At 38.4% G+C, this 21670-nt stretch overlaps 3 protein-coding genes across 3 annotated transcripts; 1 reads left to right on the forward strand and 2 right to left on the reverse strand.

Moving 5' to 3' along the window:
• The first annotated feature begins 13447 nt into the window (after positions 1-13447).
• LOC120417151 (atypical kinase COQ8B, mitochondrial-like) lies at positions 13448-15847 on the forward strand. The gene is made up of 4 exons (XM_039579135.2): positions 13448-13980; positions 14040-15117; positions 15176-15368; positions 15434-15847. The coding sequence occupies exons 1-4, from the start codon at positions 13602-13604 to the stop codon at positions 15791-15793; spliced, it is 2010 nt and encodes a 669-aa protein (XP_039435069.1). The 5' UTR covers positions 13448-13601; the 3' UTR covers positions 15794-15847.
• Positions 15782-19583, reverse strand: LOC120417152 (general odorant-binding protein 19d-like). The gene is made up of 2 exons (XM_039579136.2): positions 16286-19583; positions 15782-16230 (listed from the first exon to the last, which is right to left on the reverse strand). Exons 1-2 carry the CDS (start codon positions 16346-16348, stop codon positions 15862-15864), a joined length of 432 nt encoding a protein of 143 aa, XP_039435070.1. The 5' UTR covers positions 16349-19583; the 3' UTR covers positions 15782-15861.
• A 940-nt stretch (positions 19584-20523) lies between these two features.
• On the reverse strand, positions 20524-21205 carry LOC120417162 (general odorant-binding protein 19d-like). Its single transcript, XM_039579143.2, has 2 exons — positions 21048-21205; positions 20524-20982 (listed from the first exon to the last, which is right to left on the reverse strand). The coding sequence occupies exons 1-2, from the start codon at positions 21105-21107 to the stop codon at positions 20614-20616; spliced, it is 429 nt and encodes a 142-aa protein (XP_039435077.1). The 5' UTR covers positions 21108-21205; the 3' UTR covers positions 20524-20613.
• Between the last annotated feature and the right edge of the window lie 465 nt (positions 21206-21670).

Raw genomic sequence — 21670 nt, forward strand, 5'->3', positions numbered from 1 at the left:
TCAAAACAAGTGCTGAAAAGTTCAACTTTTCAGTACCCATTTGAGTGCTGAAAAGTAGAACTTTTCAGCATTTATTTTGAAAAGTGTTGCTATTCGATTCTGTTATTTTTGGTACAGAAAAGTAGGCTATTTCGTCGTTCAAGAATGACAGGAAAAGTAAGAAGTTTCACGACGGAATTGCAAAAAAATAAATTATAGCTCACATTGAGTGCTGAAAAGTTGAGCACTTGCACTATATAACAAATTGCCTTTTTTAATTATATAAAAAGTCCAAATAAAACATCCCAACTACACCTAGTTAACAAGGGTGGTGTTTTATGGCTTTTCAGTGCCCAACAATTGAATGGTAAAAGGTAAAAAGCAATCACCTCCTCCGGACGGGCCGTCATTTTCCAGTTTGCTACTGCGCCTGCTCTGATTGCCAGCAGGCGACGGTGCAGCAGAACAGGTGCTGCAAAAGTGCATCGATAAGGTTAATTTCATTAATAGGCATGATTGAATGGCCAGGATGAGAGGCGGCTGCAGCACGGCGATAGAGATGAATCTCGGTCGGCTGGCTAATTGACCACAACGAAAGGCGTTACGTAACCAGACAGCCGTCGAACCAACGACTTGAACGGAGTTTGCTTTTATGGAGGGCTCAAGAATAAATTACCCGCGGAACGAAATTGGGATGGTGCAATTGCTTTTCACTTTTTGCTAAGAAGAGAGAAGGCAATAGATTATTGATGAATTTTGAATCAAACTTTTTATTTTCTATCACTGCCATTGCAAAATTTTAAGCAACTTTTCTACGAGTGCCGTTAAAGTTTATAGCACCCAAGTTTCCATTTGGTATTGTTTTGCTCGATCTTGCTCACCACATTTTTGTTCATTGGTTCACCTCCAAGGGATTCAATTTCGGCTTACAACTTTTGAAGTTTTTTTAAAACAATTTTTGATTAACGAAATGAGTCCTCTGTGATTGTATCACACAATCAAAAAGGGATTTCGATTTCACTTCAAGCCTTGAGTATAATTTATTCAAGCTGTTGATATCGAGAACTAAAAAATATCTAATTTAAATTTGAAAAAAACTCTATGACATGTAAAGATCGAAAGAAGGTAAGAATCAATGCCACAGCGAAACGTGTTCCAACCACAACAATGTGATGACACTCATCAGATGCAAGATGCAGAGTATAATTAGGTATCATGGTCCACCTCATTCAAATGTTTTGATAAGTTCAATGGTGAATAAAACGATAATAAGATTTAACCATGTTTATTAGATAAGATCAAACAGATTTTTTTGGCGAAAGTAAAAACACTGTTACCTAGGTGAGCAATCGTCCGAAAATTTGACCTACACCCATGCAATGCACCCACACTGGCCAAGTCGGAGGGGGGAGGGTCAAATGTTACTTTCCGAGGGCACATCTGAGAACTGTAATTAAAACAATTTTCACTGATGGATGCACTCTTTTCGCATGAGAGTAGATTCAGAAGAACAGAATAAAACCTGAAAGAAGAAGATGCACAACAGAAAACCCAAACATTGAATGAGGAAACCTACGTACTGCCAAGAAGCACACATTCAAAAAAAGAGAAAAATTAAAATAATGAACATTACCTTCCCGAGCAGACGGAAATAACTTGGGAATAACATTTTTTGTTATTTGAAAATACTAGGCCAATAACATTATATGTTATTTATAACAAGATTTGTTATTCGTCGTTATGTTTTTTTTTTGTTATTGGATTGTTATTGTAATAACAGACATATAACATTTTTAGTTATTCTTCGAACAAATCTTTGTTATAATTTTGTGTTATTTTAACAACTAATCCGACCATCCCAATAACATTTGGAGATATTCTTCCATAACAAGAAATGTTATTCCAAAGTTGTTTTGGATTTCAACCAATATCAGACCAATAACAAAATTTGTTATGATAACATAAACTATTATTATACTCTTACGCAAAAATGGATTTTTCAAGAAGATTCCATAACAATTTCTCTTATTTTAACAGTATTTGTTATTGAAATGGCATGAATTTTGTTATTACCATCTGCCCGGGTTCCTCTGATTCAATTTTGGAAGACGAAAAATTCAATGCGTTGGTGGTTTGCATACATACTTCTTCATAAAGCCGAAGTGTGAAAAATTCGTTTGATTGTAGATTTATCTCAGATCGAACTGGATTGCAGGACTGAAAAACCTTGTTACGGATTTAATCGGCACAATGCACTCAGTCGATGCTTTGAAACATTTTCTCGTCTTTTCAAAACTTTGGAGGAATTTTTAGACGTTTTAGTTGAAATTTATTCAATAAAATAAAATATAAGGTGATGCTTATCGAATCACTGTATTACCTATGAAAGTAAACGTCTTTCTCTCAATTAATATTGCAGATCACCTAGGGTCGAATTAAATACAACACCATAGTAATTATGCTACCCCGATCTCTAGAGAGCACCGAAAGTGAGATGTCTATGAAAACCCAAATGAGTCATATTTTTGGCACGGCTTCAGCCAAGCTTCTGATGTGGATTTCATGAGGCAGGTTCAGTTGGTGTTGAAGGAAATTTAGAAAAGTAATTAGTTTTGGTGAATGAAAACAAACCCCGAAAGCCAGTGACCGAGACGGTCTAGTCAAAATATTCAAATGAGCTTTAATCGTAGATTCAAACGCCGACTCAAAAGAAAATATCAAAAACATTAGTGCAACAGAATTACGTAAAATAATCCCACAAGTAATAGTTTTATGCTGGAGTGAAACTCGAAATACTTTTTATGCCTGAATCAATCATATAGAATATTGCCTTGACAAAATTATGTCACTTTCTTCAATAACATTCATAAACTACTTGTGACATTTTCGATCCAAACATATGTTTTAAAAGATTGAAGAATCGGTAAAAAACCAGAATCAATAAAGTTTATAGAAAATTGAATAGAAAATCTGAAAAATATGTCGAATGTAGTTGACAGACCTAATTGCACCTGTATGAAACCAGGTCAAAACGAACACAACGAATGATCGTAAAAAATGAGTTTGACCTGTATCGCACACATGCCCAAGAAAATATCAAACACTCAAACGATCGCATAACAGCACCGCCTATATCTGGTTGACATATCTTACGTGCTGACGGTTGGTCTATTCGTTTTAAGTGCTGTCAAGTTTTGGTTATTAAAATTTACTCGCAAAACGGATGGCTTATATAATTTTCAAGGTGAGAAGTGAACTAATTTTTTGCTGTTTTGAGATAATTTTGATGTTTGTTTTAAGTAAACACGATGTTTGAGATAGTGTTCAATTTGGTGGCTGATTTTGAGAAAAATAGTTTAGCATAACTTTACGAAACCCGAAATTGCATTTTAATTGTAGGTATTTAAAAATTAGCAAAAACTTTGTAGGCTTAATTTTGAACAAAAGTGCAGAAAATTTAACAATAGATTGAGTGTTGTGAGTGTTCTGACACTGAGAAATACTAATTTTTCAAAACATTCTAACTTCAAGAGGATGTATCTAAGGAACCAGCAAAAAAAATGTGTAAAATCATTTCCGATTGCATTGATTTGGTTTTGCTTTTAATAATTATATTTAAATTTTGATTGTAAATAATTCTAATAAATTCAAAATATTTTTTGGCACCATCTCAAACATGAGCGCAAAAGGTGCCTTTTGAGTACCCTTAAACATATCAAAAATCAAAAATTAGTGATAAAAAGTCAAAAAACGATTTTTTTCGCGTACTATTTTTTTTTAATTCTTGTTCATAACCTACAACTTTACTAAAGAAACAAAATTGATCGGAAAATACCTTCTCAAGGTACAGATTTTTGTATAATCACAAGCCAATTTTGTATGACCAGCCCGAAAAAATGTACAGTATGTAAAAAAAAGTATTTACACCCCTTGGGCACAATACACATTTTATGATGGAACATGTAAAATATTTAAAGTTTGACAGAAACCTAGTATCACGTTTTGTTCAGAAACTCATGCCAAACATTTTGCTACAAAAAGTTCTTGAAAAGATGATTTCTATAAAAGGTTATATAACAAATACTATTACAAAAGTCAAAAAAGGTGCAAAAAAAGTTTGTACACCTTTCGAAAAATTAACACAAATAAAGTTATTTATTGCCAAATCACCATGAATCCAGTCTCCCAACTCCAAATAGACATCCTTGACTGATTAAAAAAATAGTTTGGATTGAATATAAAGTTTACTAACTACTTTGTATAAAAGTTTATGTAACTCTGGAAATTCTATATAAAACTTATCTAAACTTAATTTTGCAAATTTTTAATTCAACTAAATGTCAACCATAGAATTGCTAAATAAACATTTTGGAGTGGGTATTACACCGTTTTGGGGGTCTTTGTATCGATAGAATAGATTTTTCGTTGGAATTTTGTACCAACCCGAAATTACGTCATCGGAAAATCCACCGACATCCGAACCGGTCCACGATTTACAAGTCAACTTATGTGGAATCGGAAAGGGCATAAAATTTCCGATTTTTTGATACCCAAACATCTAGGTTTTCTTTAAAACCCCCGTTTTTAAATACCTAGGTAAAAACGTTGTTATGGTTTCGTTTGAGCAACCTACCAAAAATGTATGGAATTTCGTAATTTTTGTTCTCGTGTATCAAACTTACTTTTTACTCAGGTATTTAAAAACGTGGGTTTTACAGAAAACCTAGATGTTTAGGTATCAAAAGATCGGAAATTTTATTTCCGATGTAAATCGTGGACCGGTTTGGATGCCGGCGGATTTTCCGACGACGTAATTCCGGGTTGGTACGAAATTCCAACGAAAAATCTATTCTATCGATACAAAGACCCCCAAAACGGTGTTATACCCACTCCAAAATGTTTATTTAGCAATTCTATGGTAATATATTGAGATTTAGTTAAATTAAAAGTTTGCAAAATTTAGTTTAGATAAGTTTTATATAGAATTTCAAGAGTTATATAAAGTTGGGAGACTGGATTCATGGGGATTTGGCAATAAATAACTTTATTTGTGTTAATTTTTCGAAAGGTGTACAAACTTTTTTTTGCACCTTTTCTATTTTCGTAATAGTATTTGTTATATAACCTTTTATAGAAATCATCTTTTCATGAGCTTTTTGTAGCAAAATGTTTGGAATGAGTTTCTGAACAAATCGTGGTACTAGGTTTCTGTCAAACTTTAAATATTTTACATGTTTCATCACAAAATGTGCATTGTGTCCAAAGGGTGTAAATACTATTTTAACATAGTGTATGTAATGCTGAAAAATGGATTATTTAAACCTGTGATAAAGTTTCTGCAGACAACTCTTAAGAGCGAGTTTTTCACCGATGTGAAACAGGTTGTATCGAGGTGCTCCGATTTGGATGAAACTTTCAGGGTTTGTTTATCTATACATGAGATGAACTCATGCCAAATATGAGCCCTCTACGACAAAGGGAAGTGGGGTAAAATGGGCTTTGAAGTTTGAGGTCCAAAAAACATGAAAAATCTTAAAATTGCTCGCATTTCCGTAAAAATTTATCAATTCCAACTCTCTTAGATGCATTCGAATGGTCTTTTGAAGCCCTTCAAAATGTGCTATAGACATCCAGGATTGGTTTGACTTTTTCTCATAGCTTTTGCAAATAACTGTTAAAAATTGATTTTTTTTAAACCCTAATAACTTTTTGCAACAGCCTCCAACACCCATACTCCCATAGGCCAAAAGTTAGGGAATTTCATGAACTATAAGCCTACGGTTTTAACTTTTTGGCCAATCGCAGTTTTTCTCATAGTTTTTCGATTTTTCTATAACAAAAATTTTACAACGTTAGTTTTTGCCCTGTAGACCGTCTTAGCGTCATTTTTTGGTATCAATTTTGTCATATTCGGAATCCTCGGACAATTTTACGTAAGTTAGAATTATTGGAGTTGTAAATTTTATTGGAAAAAAAATCCATTTAGAATGAATTAAAATATTTTTTTACATTTTGTCGGATTAGGGGTTAAACGTATATTCGCCTACTTGATACAGCATTTGACGTATTGATCACAGGGTGAATAATATCTATTTCTTTTTTCAATAATGATTTATTTAATTATTTTTGAAATCAAATTTACAACTCCAATACTTCTAACTTACGTGAAATTGTCCGAGGATTCCGAATATGACAAAATTGAGACCAAAAAGTGCCGCTATGACGGCCTACAGGGCAGAAACTAACGTTGTAAAATGTTTGTTATAGAAAAATCGAAAAACTATGAGAAAAACTGCGATTGGCCAAAAAGTTAATACCGTAGGCTTTTAGTCCATGAAATTCCCTATCTTTTGACCTACAGGAGTATGGGTGTTGGAGGCTGTTGCAAAAAGATATTAAGGTTTTAAAAAAATCAATTTTTAACAGTTATTTGCTAAAGCTATGAGAAAAAGTCAAACCAATCCTGGATGTCTATGGCCCATTTTGAAGTGCTTCAAAAGACCCTTCGAATGCATCTAAGAGAGTTGGAATTGATGAATTTTTACGGAAATGCGAGCAATTTTAAGATTTTTCATGTTTTTTGGACCTCAAACTTCAATGCCCGTTTTACCCCATTTCCCTTTGTCGTAGAGGGCTCATATTTGGCATTGGTTCATCTCATGTATAGACAAACAAACCCTGAAAGTTTCATCCAAATCGGAGCACCTCGATACGACCTCTAGAACAAACCGAGCAGAATCTACAAATACTGCCTCTTAAAAAAATCACTCTGAAAATCCCATTTAAAAAAAAAAGTTTATCTCAAAAGCGCTGTTCCTTCAACTCTTTTTATATCTTTGGTTAGTTTGCAATACGTCGTAACAGCCATCGTGATTTTTCATTTGATTTTTTATCTGAAACAAATCAAATTTTCATTGTTATTCTGTAAATTTGTGAATTGATCGAAAACCGTTAAAAAACGGATTTGTTTAGATTTGGCGCTTAGGACCTTTTGAAAACTAACCCGAGACATGTTGCAGAAGACAAAAAGAAACATCTTTTGAGCCACGGAAATGAATTAATATTTTTCAAAAAGCATAACTTTTTTGGAAAGAAATGTGAATTTTTAAAGTATTGCAAAGGAGCTCAAAAAAATCTTCCAAAATTCATTTTAAAGAGAAAAATCATATTTGCAATCGATTATATGTTCTTTTGATAGTGAACAAAAATTAAAAGTTTATGGATTACATACCGAACAATATGACGGAAAATCGCATGAAAAAAGAAAAGTCAGTTGCCCACTTATTGCACACCGGGCGCGCAAGAGACCCGCGCCATACCCCACCTGGCTCTGAAACTACATATTAAAAGTTAGCAGGATTTATACCAATAGGAAGTTGGAAGTTTTTGTAAAAAAAGGTTTATCATACTAACTACGAGTAATATAACATCACATTTCATAAAATAATGTTAATTTAATTTCAAACCACTTGTGAAATATTTCCATCTTTCAAAAAAGTGTATTTTTTCATATCTAACATGATAATGGTCTATTTTTTATTTTATTTATCAGAACATACAGATTAAACTTGACCAAATTTTATGGTCTTTTAAAGTCCATTTATGTCAAAACTCGAAATCGCACATGACAAGACGTTACCGTGCGCGGGCCCAATTACATAATTATTTGCATAATTCGCCAAGTTCCAGCCTGCAAATGCAAACACTTTAAAGAGGTAATCAAGTGCGGTCATTTCATGCCTTTCTTGCCTTGCCTGACTGAAGTGTGGCTGCAATTTGTCACTTGCGAGACGACATCGTCCACCACTTGTCACTGGCTGCGCAGGGATGCCATCAGCTCTAGTCTTTCTTCTGGACACACTCCAGTTGGCTGGATCTTTGCCCCTTTTGCGACAGCCATGAAAACGAAAGTTAATTGATACGAGCACAATTGCTTATTGTCTAAGCGCGTTTGATTCCCGTTTGATGTTTGTGGGCTCGTTACTTGGTAAGAAGGGTAGAGTAGCTATTTTCGTGATTGTTTTAATTTTGGCCCATTTATATAAGCTTGCGCAGGTCAACCAATCGAAAATAGGCGGTTTGCCTTTAAGACTGGTAAAAGTTTGTAACCAGGCGCGTAAGTATGAGCGAACGTCTCGCGTTGTAATCGTGGCGCGTAATTGGCGCAAAAAGTACCAGCATTTCTCAATTACCAGGTCGAAAACCAGCTCGACTCCATTTCGGTGCGGTCCCAAGCAGTGTAATGGGATTGGATCTGCTCGATACGCGGATTTCCCGACCGCGACTGTGACATCTCTGGCCACGAGGCTACCGGACCGGAACGACAGTTTGTTTAGTTTGAGTGAGAAAGAGTTGCAAATTTTTAAGGGGTGATTTCGGACGCGCTCGCGGTTGCATAATAGTGGAGGGTATCCGTGACATAAGGATCGGTTGCAGTCACGGTCAGGGTTCGGAAAATTGATCGATGCACTGAAGATCTTAATAAAATTAGACCGTTTGAGAAATGGATTGAGCTATTGCCTTGTTGGTGGAAAAATAACTATAAAGTAATTTTCTATCTATGAGTTGACCGTGAAATCGCGCCAAAGATCTGACACTTTTCGCCACATAAATAGTTCAATTCGGTGAATGATTGCCTCCGGTCACGGCATATTTGCATTGCATCACTTCCATAAATGCTTCCAATTCTTCGCCTCTAATTGAATAATGACAATCATTTTGCATTTTGCGCTCGAAATAACGCAATGCGTGCACTTTTTGTGCAGAGCATCGAGATGAAAAAAAAAACGAAAAAAAATCGAATCTCTTCTCACTCAGAACCATGCTGCGGATCCATTTGTCGACCCAGTGTCAGTCTGCCAGTGATGATACCCTCTAGCTCTGTAGATGAACGGATAATTGCAGCTCGGCTTCAGACATCATTCGCAACTTTTTAGCGAACCCATCAGAACGGTAGCTGTACGGGCTGAAACTGAATCCAAATATTGATCAGTTTTTGAAAAGAGAATAAGAGTTCAAAATAAAAAATATTTCAAAAATGTAAAGTTTACAAATTTCTTCAAATTCTTCTTTGCAGCATAAATTTTCAAATTCGACATTTCAAAACCTTAGTCAGTAGTTGAAAGGGTTGTTAATTTTGAAAGCTGTGGTTCTGTTGTAACTGTCAGGTAACTTTACAGCTGCTCACTTCTTGGAGGTTCTTTTGCAGAAACGATCTCTTCAAAAAAGACTTCCGTACGCGTCATGAGAAGCTAATTAAGACAACTGAATCCCGAGCTCTGATTGCTTGGTGCGAAAACAACACACGAAAACTGATATTTTGATATTGAGATATTGATTATCTGTAAACATCATAGCATTCGTGATCACATCAAATTTCAAATTTATAAACCAGACAATCACAAAATTGATGCGTTCTCACGATTCAAAAGATTCATTGGAAATCCCCGTCAAACCGTCAATGGCAATCAAATTGTTCGACCAGAAAGAAACCTGGTGATAATTAATTCATAACCAGCGATTAAAATAACCCCCACAACAAGCTGACCACCTGGAGATAGTGATAATTCAGGGGGATGCTAACGGCAGCCATCTTGGGTGATTGAGATTGATAACGCGCGCAAACTGCGCACAGTGAAAACAAAAATATTTCTTTTTTTTAATAATTCAATTTTTGTTATAAGAATTACTTTAGTAAAAGTCAAATTACACAGTAGTTAAGTTAAACGTTTCATGTGATAAAAGTACAACTTTTAATGAGGTCATCGGCCCGATGTGTGCTTAATAATCCCAACTTTAGTAGTTTATTTTGCAAAAAAAAAAAATGATAAAAATCACCTCACATACATACACTAACTCTTAAACGTACATTGCGGTAACATTTTACATAGAAACAATAATTACTTTATTTCCATTTTATGCCTGCAGTTTTTGCATTTTTTTTACAGTGCGCAGTTGCTTTGTTTTGGTTCCGTAACGAACAGCTGTTCTTTTGTGCTGGAGCCGAAGTTGACATTTCCCTTTTGTTCTGGTGCCGAAGTTGACAACTTGTGTTGGCTGCGGGCGAGCTGCCTGTAGTGAGATATAGATGTCGCCCCCCTGTGATAATTGCTGCGGTGGGTAACAATGTCCAAGTTTTTGCTGAAAAAAGGACAGACGAGTACAATTCAAGCAATGTCAAGGTCATGGGAGGGAACCGATTAAATCACAATGCTTCTTGAAAACTGGTGAGATATCGTGGGATTATGAATGGCCGGTTCCGGTTTGTATTGGGAGTTGATTTTGCTGTTCAGAACAGTTCTAGAGTTTTTTCAAAGGTCCTATAAGCTATTGTGTTTTATATATTTATAGGACCTATTCAAAAAAAAACTCTAAAGTTGGACCTTTTGAATTGAACAGAAAAAGCTATCTCACAAATAATCAACATTCCGCTTTATCATAAATCAGTGTAGGATGCTGGAAATAGATTATACCAATTTTGGAGACGAACAATCGGAAAAATACGAATTTTACAGTATATAAGACGAATTTTACAGTATACAAGACTTTTTTATATATTTAATCAGGTTATGCATTACATTAAACATAATCAAATTATGAAAAACGGTTAAAACAAATCCTTAGGAATTTGTTCTTTTATTGCAAGAGTTTTCTATTTTGTACTGAAAAATTCAATCATTGTACATTAATTATCTTGACTTTTGTGAATTGATACTAAATAAAAAAAATTGAAGGGGGGAATTAAGGTCTTGACAATATTATAAGAAAGGAATTGATCAAAAAAGGTTGAGAACCACTGCTTTAAAAGAATGTTGATGGCACTTGAGGATATTGTCCGTTTCTCTCGAAGGTACACGCCGCGCGGCATTTCAGAATGTGCCGCAGACACTGTTGCCAGCGATTTTCTGCACTTTTGGTGCAATAAAAAACATTCCCGGCAACAATGCCATGCAATTCGAAGAAGAAGATCAAGAAAAACAAAACGCACAGTATGGGATTTGACAGCGCGCATTTGCCGAAAGTGCGGCGCGTCGTTTCGAGGCTGGTATGCCGCGTGTCTTTTTCGGGAATACTCGCAATATTAGAGATTATATTCGATGATAAATGACATTCATTCCAATAAATTCCGATAAAAAGCAACAATAATATGTTTTTGAAATGAGGTGTCTAAACTACCCTCGCTGTCCATATTACCCAATACTCCTCTACCAGCCTCATTGATAAAAAAAAACAGAAACTTTTAGTTTAGTGCAAACATTTGTCAAGGTGGTTGCAAAAAAATCAAACGACTACATTATTTTTCAAATTCAAGCTAGAACGAGCAAAACAAATAAAGCAATTGAAATTTCAAGCCATGGTTTCAACATGTTAAAGCATAAAAGGTTGCAAAAACATTCCATTGATCCTTTCATTGTACTGTAATTTCCATCATTACTTTTGTTTCTCCGTTCCAAAACAGTATCGAAAAGTATCACTGTTATGTATCAAATGCCGAAAAGTATTTTTTCAGAACTGTTTGCGAGGAAAAAAGGCCGTTTGGTCATTTGAGAACGTCATTTTGGCCTCCAGCTTGGATTTAAAATTTTAAATCAAAAATAAGACAATACGATGTGATTCGATTATCCGAAATTAAGTTTTATCAAATCCTTCGGATAATCGATTGGATTGTAATTACAATTCCTGAGTTAAAACGTTTCACAACGTAATGTTGCTACGCCGGGACTTTTCCATCACTGCAGCATCGCAACACTCACGCAGACTTCATGCGTACACGAAGCACGTGGTGCTCGACGCGCGCACGAAAGGGACGACAATTCTTTATGTAAACTAATGTCAAAAACATAAACAATGACTTATATATCCCGCCGTTTGACATGGAAGATTTTTAAAACCCGCCAAACAAATCGCAGCAAACTGGTGGTTGCGATGGAAAAAAAATCTTGTCAAATGTTTGCATTTTTTGTTGTCAGTCGCATGGTTCTCGCACCAGCGAATAAACTAGTTCGAATTGTTACAGCATTTGTCTATCGGCAGGACCGTTGGCCGTCGTGTCCAGCACATCGGCAGACTATCCGGATCAGTTCACGGATTTGCGCAGAATTTGAACTTGTCTTTGTAATTCACTTGTTTGAATCGAGCGGTGCCATTTACGCGAGCTGTCCGCCACCTTCAAAACAGGAGTTGGCCCCCGTAGGTCGGGACCACGAGATGCCCATCGAACTGTGCGTCAACCGCCCGCGGTTTGGCCAGTACGCTGTTTTAATGGTCGTCGCAAATTGTCCAAATTGTCATTGACGCGGGTTATCTGACCGAGGCAGATTCTGAAGCAATCAAAATATCGTTTTTAATTTTGTATCACTTGCTAGTTTAAATTTGCTTTTTCAATTTTATACATTTAATATTTAACTGTTCATGGTTTATAAAGCAATCGTGAATGATACTCAAAAAGATGTGCGACTTGGACTGGACCTTCGAACGCAGGAGTTAGAGATTGATAACTTATCGAGAAATTTAAAGTGAGAGTGTGTGCGTGCAACATGGAGTTAAACTTCTCAAAGTGCCGTGGTAATCTTCACAGCAACTTCACAGAAAGTTTAACTCCATGTTGCACACACTCTCACTTTTAATTTCTCGATAAAACAGAAAAATGCAGAATTTTCTACTTCAAGAATGATTTTATTTTAGTATCCGAATATTTTTGATAAAAATTAAAGGTTTTGAAGCTTGACAGCGTATTCCGAACATGAACATGACCCGTTTCCTTGACTTGAACTTGCGCGGATTTTCCTAGACCGATAAGAACCGTGGATCCTCAAAAATCTGCACCGGGAACCAACTACGGACAAAGCAGACATCATAGTTGTTGGAATCGGGATCAACCGGTTTCAAGTTCTCCACGGTCAGGCTAGTGTCACTTAGGGCTAACGACCGTGCGGCATCCTTTTCCATCACTCATGCCAAAATTCGTTGGATCTGTCCTATGCCAGGAAGAGCCGGAAAGCACGAATAACGGGTAAGGCCATAGATAAAACGAGGACAAACCCCAAAATTCATTCGCTGGTGCGAAAACCGTGCGGCTGAAAACAAAAATGCAAACTTTTGACAAGGTTTTTTTCCTTCGCAACTCAAAGTTTACTTTGATTTGTTTGGCGGGATGATACCAACCCTCATGCCAAACGGCGGGATATAAAAGTCATTGTTTATGTTTATGACATTAGTTTACATAAAGAATATAACCACGCGCTGGGGGACGGGCTGTGAATTACGTAACGGACTTTATTTGGCGGTTGATTTTTATGACTTTCATTAAAGATCAATACATCTTGAAATTTTTTAAATTAATTTTTAATTTTAATTTCGTAGTGTAATTTTTGAATGATTCACCCTTGTTTACAACTTTACATCGCTTGTGTTAGTGCCCATTCATGAAGCGATAAACGTATTTGTAAACTATGAACATTCGAGCAGCTGTTTGACACATCCAGTTATCTAACTCTGCCGTTTCATCTGTTGTGAAATTCATTCAAAAGAGTAGTGTTATGAATACGCCGCGTTTCGCCGACACGTCCCGTTAAGTTTAAAGTGCAATTACTAAGAACCTGCAACAACCTCACTAGCAAACAATGTCTCGTGCTCAGGACGCGATTGCCTTGCTGCGTGCGGTCAAGATCGTGGCCGAGGCGGTGGCCAAAACTCAGGGCGACCATGCCCGGCATCTGCTGGCCAACTCGAGCATCCGTGAACTGCTCGAAAAACAGCTGCGCCAGGGCGAGGACACGGTCAAGGCACTGCTGGCGAACCCCAACAAGGAGCTGGAAAAGGCCGGCGGGCTGTTGAAGGAAACGCTGGAGCGGACGGCCGTGGTGACCGAGGGGTTGAAACAGCTGTCGGCCATATCGCTGCCGAAGGTGGGGTCACCGGGGCCGGCGTTCGAGTTTGGGAAGGCGGTGTTTCCCGCGCAACAAGATGGAGCGATTCCAAAGGAGAAAGCTTCTGATATTGGTGCTGTTAATTAAATTCGTTACCTTTGACATAAACTTACTGTTGATTTCTCGTTTTAGGAAGCTTGGACATATCACAAATTACGCTCAAAGAATTGGAATCAATTCTATCTGAGCACAACAAAAATCGGCAGATCAAACTGTCCTACGATAACGGTAGGACTCCAGAACCGACGGCCAAGAAGACTGACCCGGAGCCTCCTGTGCAAACGGTTAAACCGAAGCCCGTTGAGTACAAGGTTCCACCGCCGACAACGAAGGATGAAAAAGTAATAGCAGACATGATGAAGGTAGTCTCCTCGTACGGACCATCTAGCTCACCAGAACCGACAGCCACACTCACACCAATCGATCTACCTCAGCTAAGTTCGGTGGCCAAACAGCGCAAGGTACCGTCCTCCCGAGTCGCCCGTCTGGCCTCGTTTGGAAATCTGTTTGCCGGTCTAGGACTCGGCACAATCAACGAGCTCGCCAAAGGTGCCCTCGGCCTCGGAGGAACGCTCGACCCCAAGCAGGCCCTCTTCAGTCCTGCGAACGCCGAACGAATCGTGGACACGTTGTGCAAAGTTCGCGGAGCGGCCCTCAAACTCGGCCAGATCCTCAGCATTCAAGACTCGAATGTCGTCTCACCTCAGCTGATAAAAGCGTTCGAGAGAGTTCGCCAAGCTGCCGACTACATGCCAGATTGGCAGGTCGAGAAACAGCTCGTGCAGGAGCTCGGGCCGGATTGGCGCAAGAAGCTTGCCACCTTCGACAAGACTCCCTTCGCGGCGGCCTCCATCGGCCAGGTGCACCGCGGAGTGCTGCACGATGGGACCGAGGTCGCCATTAAGATTCAATACCCGGGCGTTGCGAAAAGCATCAGCAGTGACATCGACAATCTGGTGTCGATGCTCAAGGTGTGGGACGTGTTCCCCGCGGGCGTGTTTATCGACAACGTGGTGGCGGTGGCCAAGCGAGAGCTCAACTGGGAGGTTGATTACACCCGGGAGGCGGAGTACACGGAACGTTTTGCCGAGATGATTCAGCACATGCCCGAGTTTAGGGTGCCCAAGGTGATCCGCGAGCTGACGTCGCAGTACGTCCTGACGACGGAACTGGTGCCGGGGGTGCCGATGGATAAGTGCTTCAATTTGAGGTGAGTTTTTTGCGTCGTATTTTATAGTCATTCAACACTTCAAATCCCCACCTCCTAGCCAGGACCACCGCGACCACATTGCTCGATCGGTGATGAAGCTGGTGCTGAACGAGCTGTTCACGTTCCGCTGCATGCAAACCGACCCCAACTGGTCCAACTTTCTGTACGACGCCAGCACGCGGAAGATCATGCTGATCGATTTCGGCGCGACGCGCTTCTACCAGAAGCCGTTCATGGACGACTACATGAGGGTACGAGAAATCTTATTTTTTTTTTTGTTTATTTTATGATTCAATTTAATTAAAATATTTTGTAGGTCATTGAAGCCGCCACCAGAAACGACCGCCAGCGCATTTTGGAGCTGTCGCGCAAGATGGGCTTCCTGACCGGGTACGAAACCACGGCCATGGAGAATGCCCACGTGGACGCGGTGCTAATTCTGGGCGAAGTGTTCAGCGTGGAGGGTGAGTTTGAGTTTGGCAAGCAAAGCACCACCAAGAAGATTGCCGCGCTGGTTCCGGTTATGATCGCCCATCGGTTGTGTCCTCCGCCGGAGGAAATCTACTCGCTGCACCGTAAGCTGTCCGGAGTGTTCTTGCTGTGCGCCAGGTTAAACGCCAAGATTGACTGCCGGCCCCTGTTCAAAGAGGTTGCGAGCAACTATAAATTCGACTAAATAGTATTTATTAGAGAGAAATAAAAGTGTTGCAGTTTTGCAAGATCAGCTTAAGATTTATTTCGCGCTTATTCCTTCGATCGTAACCCTCTCTTCTGCAGTGCCTGTTTGACGCAGATCATAATATCGATCGCCAACTGGCAGCGATCCTCGTTCTCAACCCCTATGCATTCGTCTGCAGCTTCCTCGACGATGCGCTGTCTCAGCTGGTCCGTTCCAACGACCACCCGCATAAGTGCCAGATAGCCTTCCTTCAGGAATCGCCTCCCGTCCGAAACGCCATGCTGCTGCTGAACACACGACTGCAGACACTTCTGAACCCTCGTTACGGGCTCAACCGCCGTTATCAGACCCTCAACGTCCCCATCGGAGGCACCTTCCCGTTCCTTGCAACTTTGCGCCAAATTTCGTCGTATTTCAAGCACCTCATCGTCTGTCTGGAATTGATGCAACTGTTGTACACGCCCTAGCCTCACAGTTCAACGTGGTTACCTGCGCAAAAGCGTGAGCAGCTAGGAAAAACACCACAGCGACCGCTAATTGCCAACGATTCATCTTATCTTTTTTCGCACCGTCTGACACGCAAAACAATACACTGCCGAATGGTTGCCCTCGCGGTTTCTCGTTGGGTATTTATAAACTTTTGTTTGAACGTACCCCAACTACTCGCATTCTTTTGAGGCACATAAAGTGGTTCTAAGAGTTCAATCATTTATATGCAAAGCTTTCCCGCTTCAGTGACATCTTGGTCAAATTATTGTAATTATGTATCTTTATTATACAACAATCAGGGCCACTTTTCATCTCAAGAACATTAACATCCATACCAGGGGTGCCAAAAAGATGCTTGGTCTAAGCGTTCGAGACTTGAATGGTGATTCGAATCCTCCTTCCACTTTGGGATTCGAACTGACGTGCTTTGGATTGCGAGTCCAACTGCTGACCTGATACGGGACGACTTCATACTAGATTTTGGAAATGTCCGACAGATTAAAGATTAACCTTTCACTATTACACCATCAAATTTAGACAGATTCTGCCAGGCAGATTGGCACTGACCTAATGAGCTAACCTCTTAACAAAGCAGTGGACGACTCATTTAAACGACGATTTGAAAGAGGACCCTCGTCACACTTTAGTCATTATATGAAAGTTAAGATTTGTTTCTCCAAAAAATCTCAGAATCATGGCTGACGAGTCGGTGAGTCAACGAATAATCTCTGCGGTAAAATTCACGCACAAGGCCTGGCTACGTTAACGTTCGTGATGCTTCCATGCATTCTAATGGAATGGCACACTATAAATGGTAATGAATTAAAGGAATAAGACTAAACGTATTCTAACCTAAGGCATTCTCCGGGATTCCTTCGGAAGATTGGCTGCGCTAGGGTTTATTATATTAGATTAGAGAAAAAAAAAAACAGATTAAACGAATAGCTCATTCAATCCCAAAAACATTGGGAACCTCTGACTTACACTGTCAAGAAGAAGAAAAAACAAAAATATAAAACATTTGCTTTGCCGCTTGATTTGCAACTAATTTGTCGACTGGTGTTGCAGACCAGTGTGATTTTCCCACCAATTTCTAAGCGGATTGTTTAAAAAAGACCTTGAAACGGTAATGAAAACGAACGGGTAAAGCTATAAAGAACAGCTACACTGTGTAGAGTAAAATATTATGAACCGAGATATCCCATCGGAGATTTAAAAATAAAAAACTATCGGTGAAAATTGCGTTTCTCGAAATGTTTAGGTTTTTAACTGACCTAACCCTACAGGTCGATCGATCTTTAGAAAAAATATTTGTTATAGCAGATTTTTAGGGAAAATTATTATCTTTAAAACCTTTTAAAAGTTTGTACAAAAGGGTGTAATATGGATTTAAATGAAATATTACATTTTATTACCTCAATTGCCAATAATATAATTTGTGAATTTACATATTTCATTACCAATTTGTAAATTCACAAATTTGCCCCGATTTAGAAATTTTGCTCTTGCCTCGCATGCACTAAATCAAACATTTATATATATTTATTTTTCTATACATTGTTTATTGTTCCTAGAAATATCCAACCTGTATAATCTCTAGCTGCTCGGAGTTGGGCACGCGCCAGATAACTTGCATTAAGTGCATAATTAATGTGATCAATTCTATCCCAGCACAATCAAACTGTGTTTGATCGCATTCGCTAATCAATATTTAAGACTAACGGTGTGTTAGTTTTTATTTAATTAAAAAAATTCATAGACAATGATTTTGTTTTGTTTTAACTACCGTCAGTGGGAGTGACATTGGGTCTGGGGGGTGAGATTGGTTCAAAGTGATGTTTTACGGAGTTTACCATTTCTCAGGCTCTTCTCAATGAAACTTCGCTGAAAAATCTCGTTCCTAGAACACATCCTGTTATTTTGGTAGCTGTTTAATGTTGTGGTACGTTTTTGGCCAAAAATGATCCCTCGAAAAATCATTTTCCAAAAAAATTTGTTGGATTTGCTCGAAAACTACCCAAATGTTTGAAAATCATTACTACAAAAATTGTAGCATGTCAATACGATTCCCTCGAACAAGGAACTTGTTTTTACCATATCGTTGCATTTGAGCATCATTTTAGTTTCATTTGACCCAATGTCACCCCCTCTAAGGGATGAGATTGGGTCAATTTTCAAACTATGTATTGACATTTAAAGTAGTGTTCATCAAAATCCACCATATTTTGGGAAAATGTTAGTAAACTATCTAAGAAAAAATCTACGTTGAAAGATTTTCGATGTCATTTAAATTTATTTTGTTGTTAAAAAATTACGAGATGTGTATTGGTTTTTTAGCCATAGTCACCCCCACTGACGGAATAATATATAAAATTCAAGCAGGTTTGGCCGAATGGTTAAGCTGTCCGCTTAGTGAGCGGAAGATCATAGGTTCGATTCTCATCTGCTCCAACCTTCCATCGTATGGGGAAATAAAATGTCGGTCACGGCCATGGTTGTTGTTAGGCCGTTAAGTCATTCCAAGTGTGGGAGTCGTCTCCACGCTATAAGTACAAACAACACACCAAACCATATGCTCCGGTGGCATCGCTGGCGGTGGTTTGACTCACAATCCAAACCAAAGCTCGTCAGTTTGAACCCTGGGATGGGAGGTTCCTTGGAGAGAGAAAGACCTGGGGGTCGTTTAAAGTGGATGGTTTGAGTTTTTGATATCAGTTTCACTAGTTCAAATAAAATCGGTATTATATTTTATATTATAGTTGCACAATTAAGTAGTTCACATTATTTGACCAGTTAACTACAAAAACAAGGTTTTAAATGTTATTTTCTCACTTAAATACAACGACACAGACAGGATGATTAACTGTTAGAAACAGGTTTTTGCTGTTTTCGCTTGAAGGCAAGTCAATTTACAGCCTCTAACTATCATTCAATAGACAGCTTATACCAATCAATAATATCTTTTAACTACTCGTCATAATGTATTAACCCTCTCCCAACCCCACCTTCAACGGAGACAAATTTAAAATTTCGCCCAAAATAAAATTTTCAACCATTTTTTGTTTTCCAAAACCATTGAAAAGAAGCTCTTTGGATTACAAATCAAATAAATAAACAGTAAGACAAAAATCTTAAACAAGTCAAGAATGTTTTTGAGTAACAAAAAGGTTTTACAAAAGTGAAACTGAAAAAACTAATTGAAAATTGAGTACAGTCATCCCTCATATTCGGAACTGGTTACAGATCGGCCAATGTTCAAAAAATCATAGCAAATCGATAATTGAACCTAATGATTCGCCTCGTGGGTCTCGTGGCGCAGGGGTAGCGGCTTCGGCTGCCGATCCCGATGATGCTATGAGACGCGGATTCGATTCCCGCCTTATCCACTGAGCTTCTATCGGATGGTGAAGTAAAACGTCGGTCCCGGTTTCTCCTGTCTCGTCAGAGGCGCTGGAGCAGAAATCCCACGTTAGAGGAAGGCCATGCCCCGGGGGGCGTAGTGCCAATAGTTTCGTTTCGATTCGCCTTTACCTTCATCTGATAGCCTTTCTTGCGATCTTTCGAATGCTATATGGAACAACTGCAAATTTTAACTATTTTATGAAGTTTTTAAAGAAAAAACTTTGACCCTTGAAATCCACAAATTTGGAACACTTTATTCTTACAGATGTAAACAAACTTTGATTCTCTTCAGGCAAACATATTTTCTACAAAATAATAACTTCACACACTGGAACCAATGAAACTCAAGCTAAGTAATGTTTTATGGATGGTTTGATAACTTTTTTGTGAATGTATCAGTTAAATTCAGGTGTTCCATAATTGTAAGAGGCACAATAACATCCCACAAATATGGAACAGGCAATTTGGAGGCAGTGTTTTGATTCTCGGAATAAAATCGTCTTGAAATACAGTTTTTTGTTTAAGAAGTACTACTTTTACTAGTGAAATAGCAAGAGGATGTCCAAATTAAGGTCCTAAAAATAGTAGGGTCGACAGAAAAGATGCATTTGGCGTGCTATTGACAAATTATCACAAAAGTGTTCCGAATTTGTGGGTGTTCCGAATATGTGGGATGACTGTAGTTGAAGCTAAAGTAAATACGTTTACAAGTGACTTTGGTTCGATTTATTGTGAATTCCGCTTGATTTCTGTAACTAACAAAGGTACCTGAGATAATACTTGTTAAAGGTTTGGTTTTGCTGGTCGAAAAAAAATTCAGCTCATTTGATTAATCATTTGTTCATTTCATCACCATATTTTTATAATTCCAATTGTACTAGTTCCATAAACGGAGTAATTTGGTACCCTGACTAAATAAAGCTTTATTACAGCTGTATTCCTCTCTTCCGCAATCCTGTCACTGCACACATGTACAATTCGGCCCCCAGCTCACAAAGATCCTCGTTGTCGATTTTTTCGCACTCATCCGCGACCTGATCGACGTATCGTGACTTCCGCTTGTCCAGGAAAATAACCAACTTAGCAACGGAGGCAAAGCCCTGCTTGTTAAACTTTCTCCCGTGCAAGACCCCAAACTGTTTCATCGCACAATGGGCCAGACATTTCTGGACTCGATTCTCAGGTTCATTCGCGTTTATGATATGCTCAACGTCTGCATCCGTAGCTCCCAGCGATTCCTTGCAGTCCTGAAGCATGCCACGTCTTACCGCAAGAAGGATTTCCTTAAACGGACCCTGGAACAAGGTGGGTAAATCCTGCGTAAAACTTTTCAGAACCAATTAAAACACTGCCTCGCTACCTGTGAATAAACTTGGACGACAAGCACTAGAACAACAACTACAACCTGCAAGCGACACATCTTAACTTAACCCGTTTAGGGCTGTCCTAACTCCTAGACTCTACACTAGCAAATGACTCTATTGGCGCCTTACACTGGCTATTTGAAAAGCCTTGCTAATGATCTCTCGTCTAGAACACTTAATATTTAAAAGCGTCGACAGGCTATAGCTTTTCTTACATTGGCAACGTGAACTTTTGCCTTATATTAACCCTCTACTGACCGATTTTGGTTTTATTATTTCTACGATTTGATTTTAAGTCAGGGATGGTTTTGGGCTTATTTCACTTTTTTATATTCTGTGAATTTTCTTATTTGTTATACCATTTTTTGCAATAAAAATAATTTATAAACTTTTGGCGATTTTTTACCGCTACTGCAAGGGTTGAGTTGTAAATGGTTTCATGTGTTAAAGATCATTGTTCCTCAGCTAAATTTAGATATATTTTAACGTGAATTAAGTTGATGACTGACTAATAGTGTTGAATATGATCTCAAACAGCTTATTTAGTTTATTATGTGAAATAAAAATACATTTGCAATTGCAACATATCACAAAGAAGAAGAAGAAGAATTAAGGAAAT

This window comes from Culex pipiens, chromosome 3 (assembly GCF_016801865.2).
Source record: "Culex pipiens pallens isolate TS chromosome 3, TS_CPP_V2, whole genome shotgun sequence".
NCBI lineage: Eukaryota > Metazoa > Arthropoda > Insecta > Diptera > Culicidae > Culex > Culex pipiens.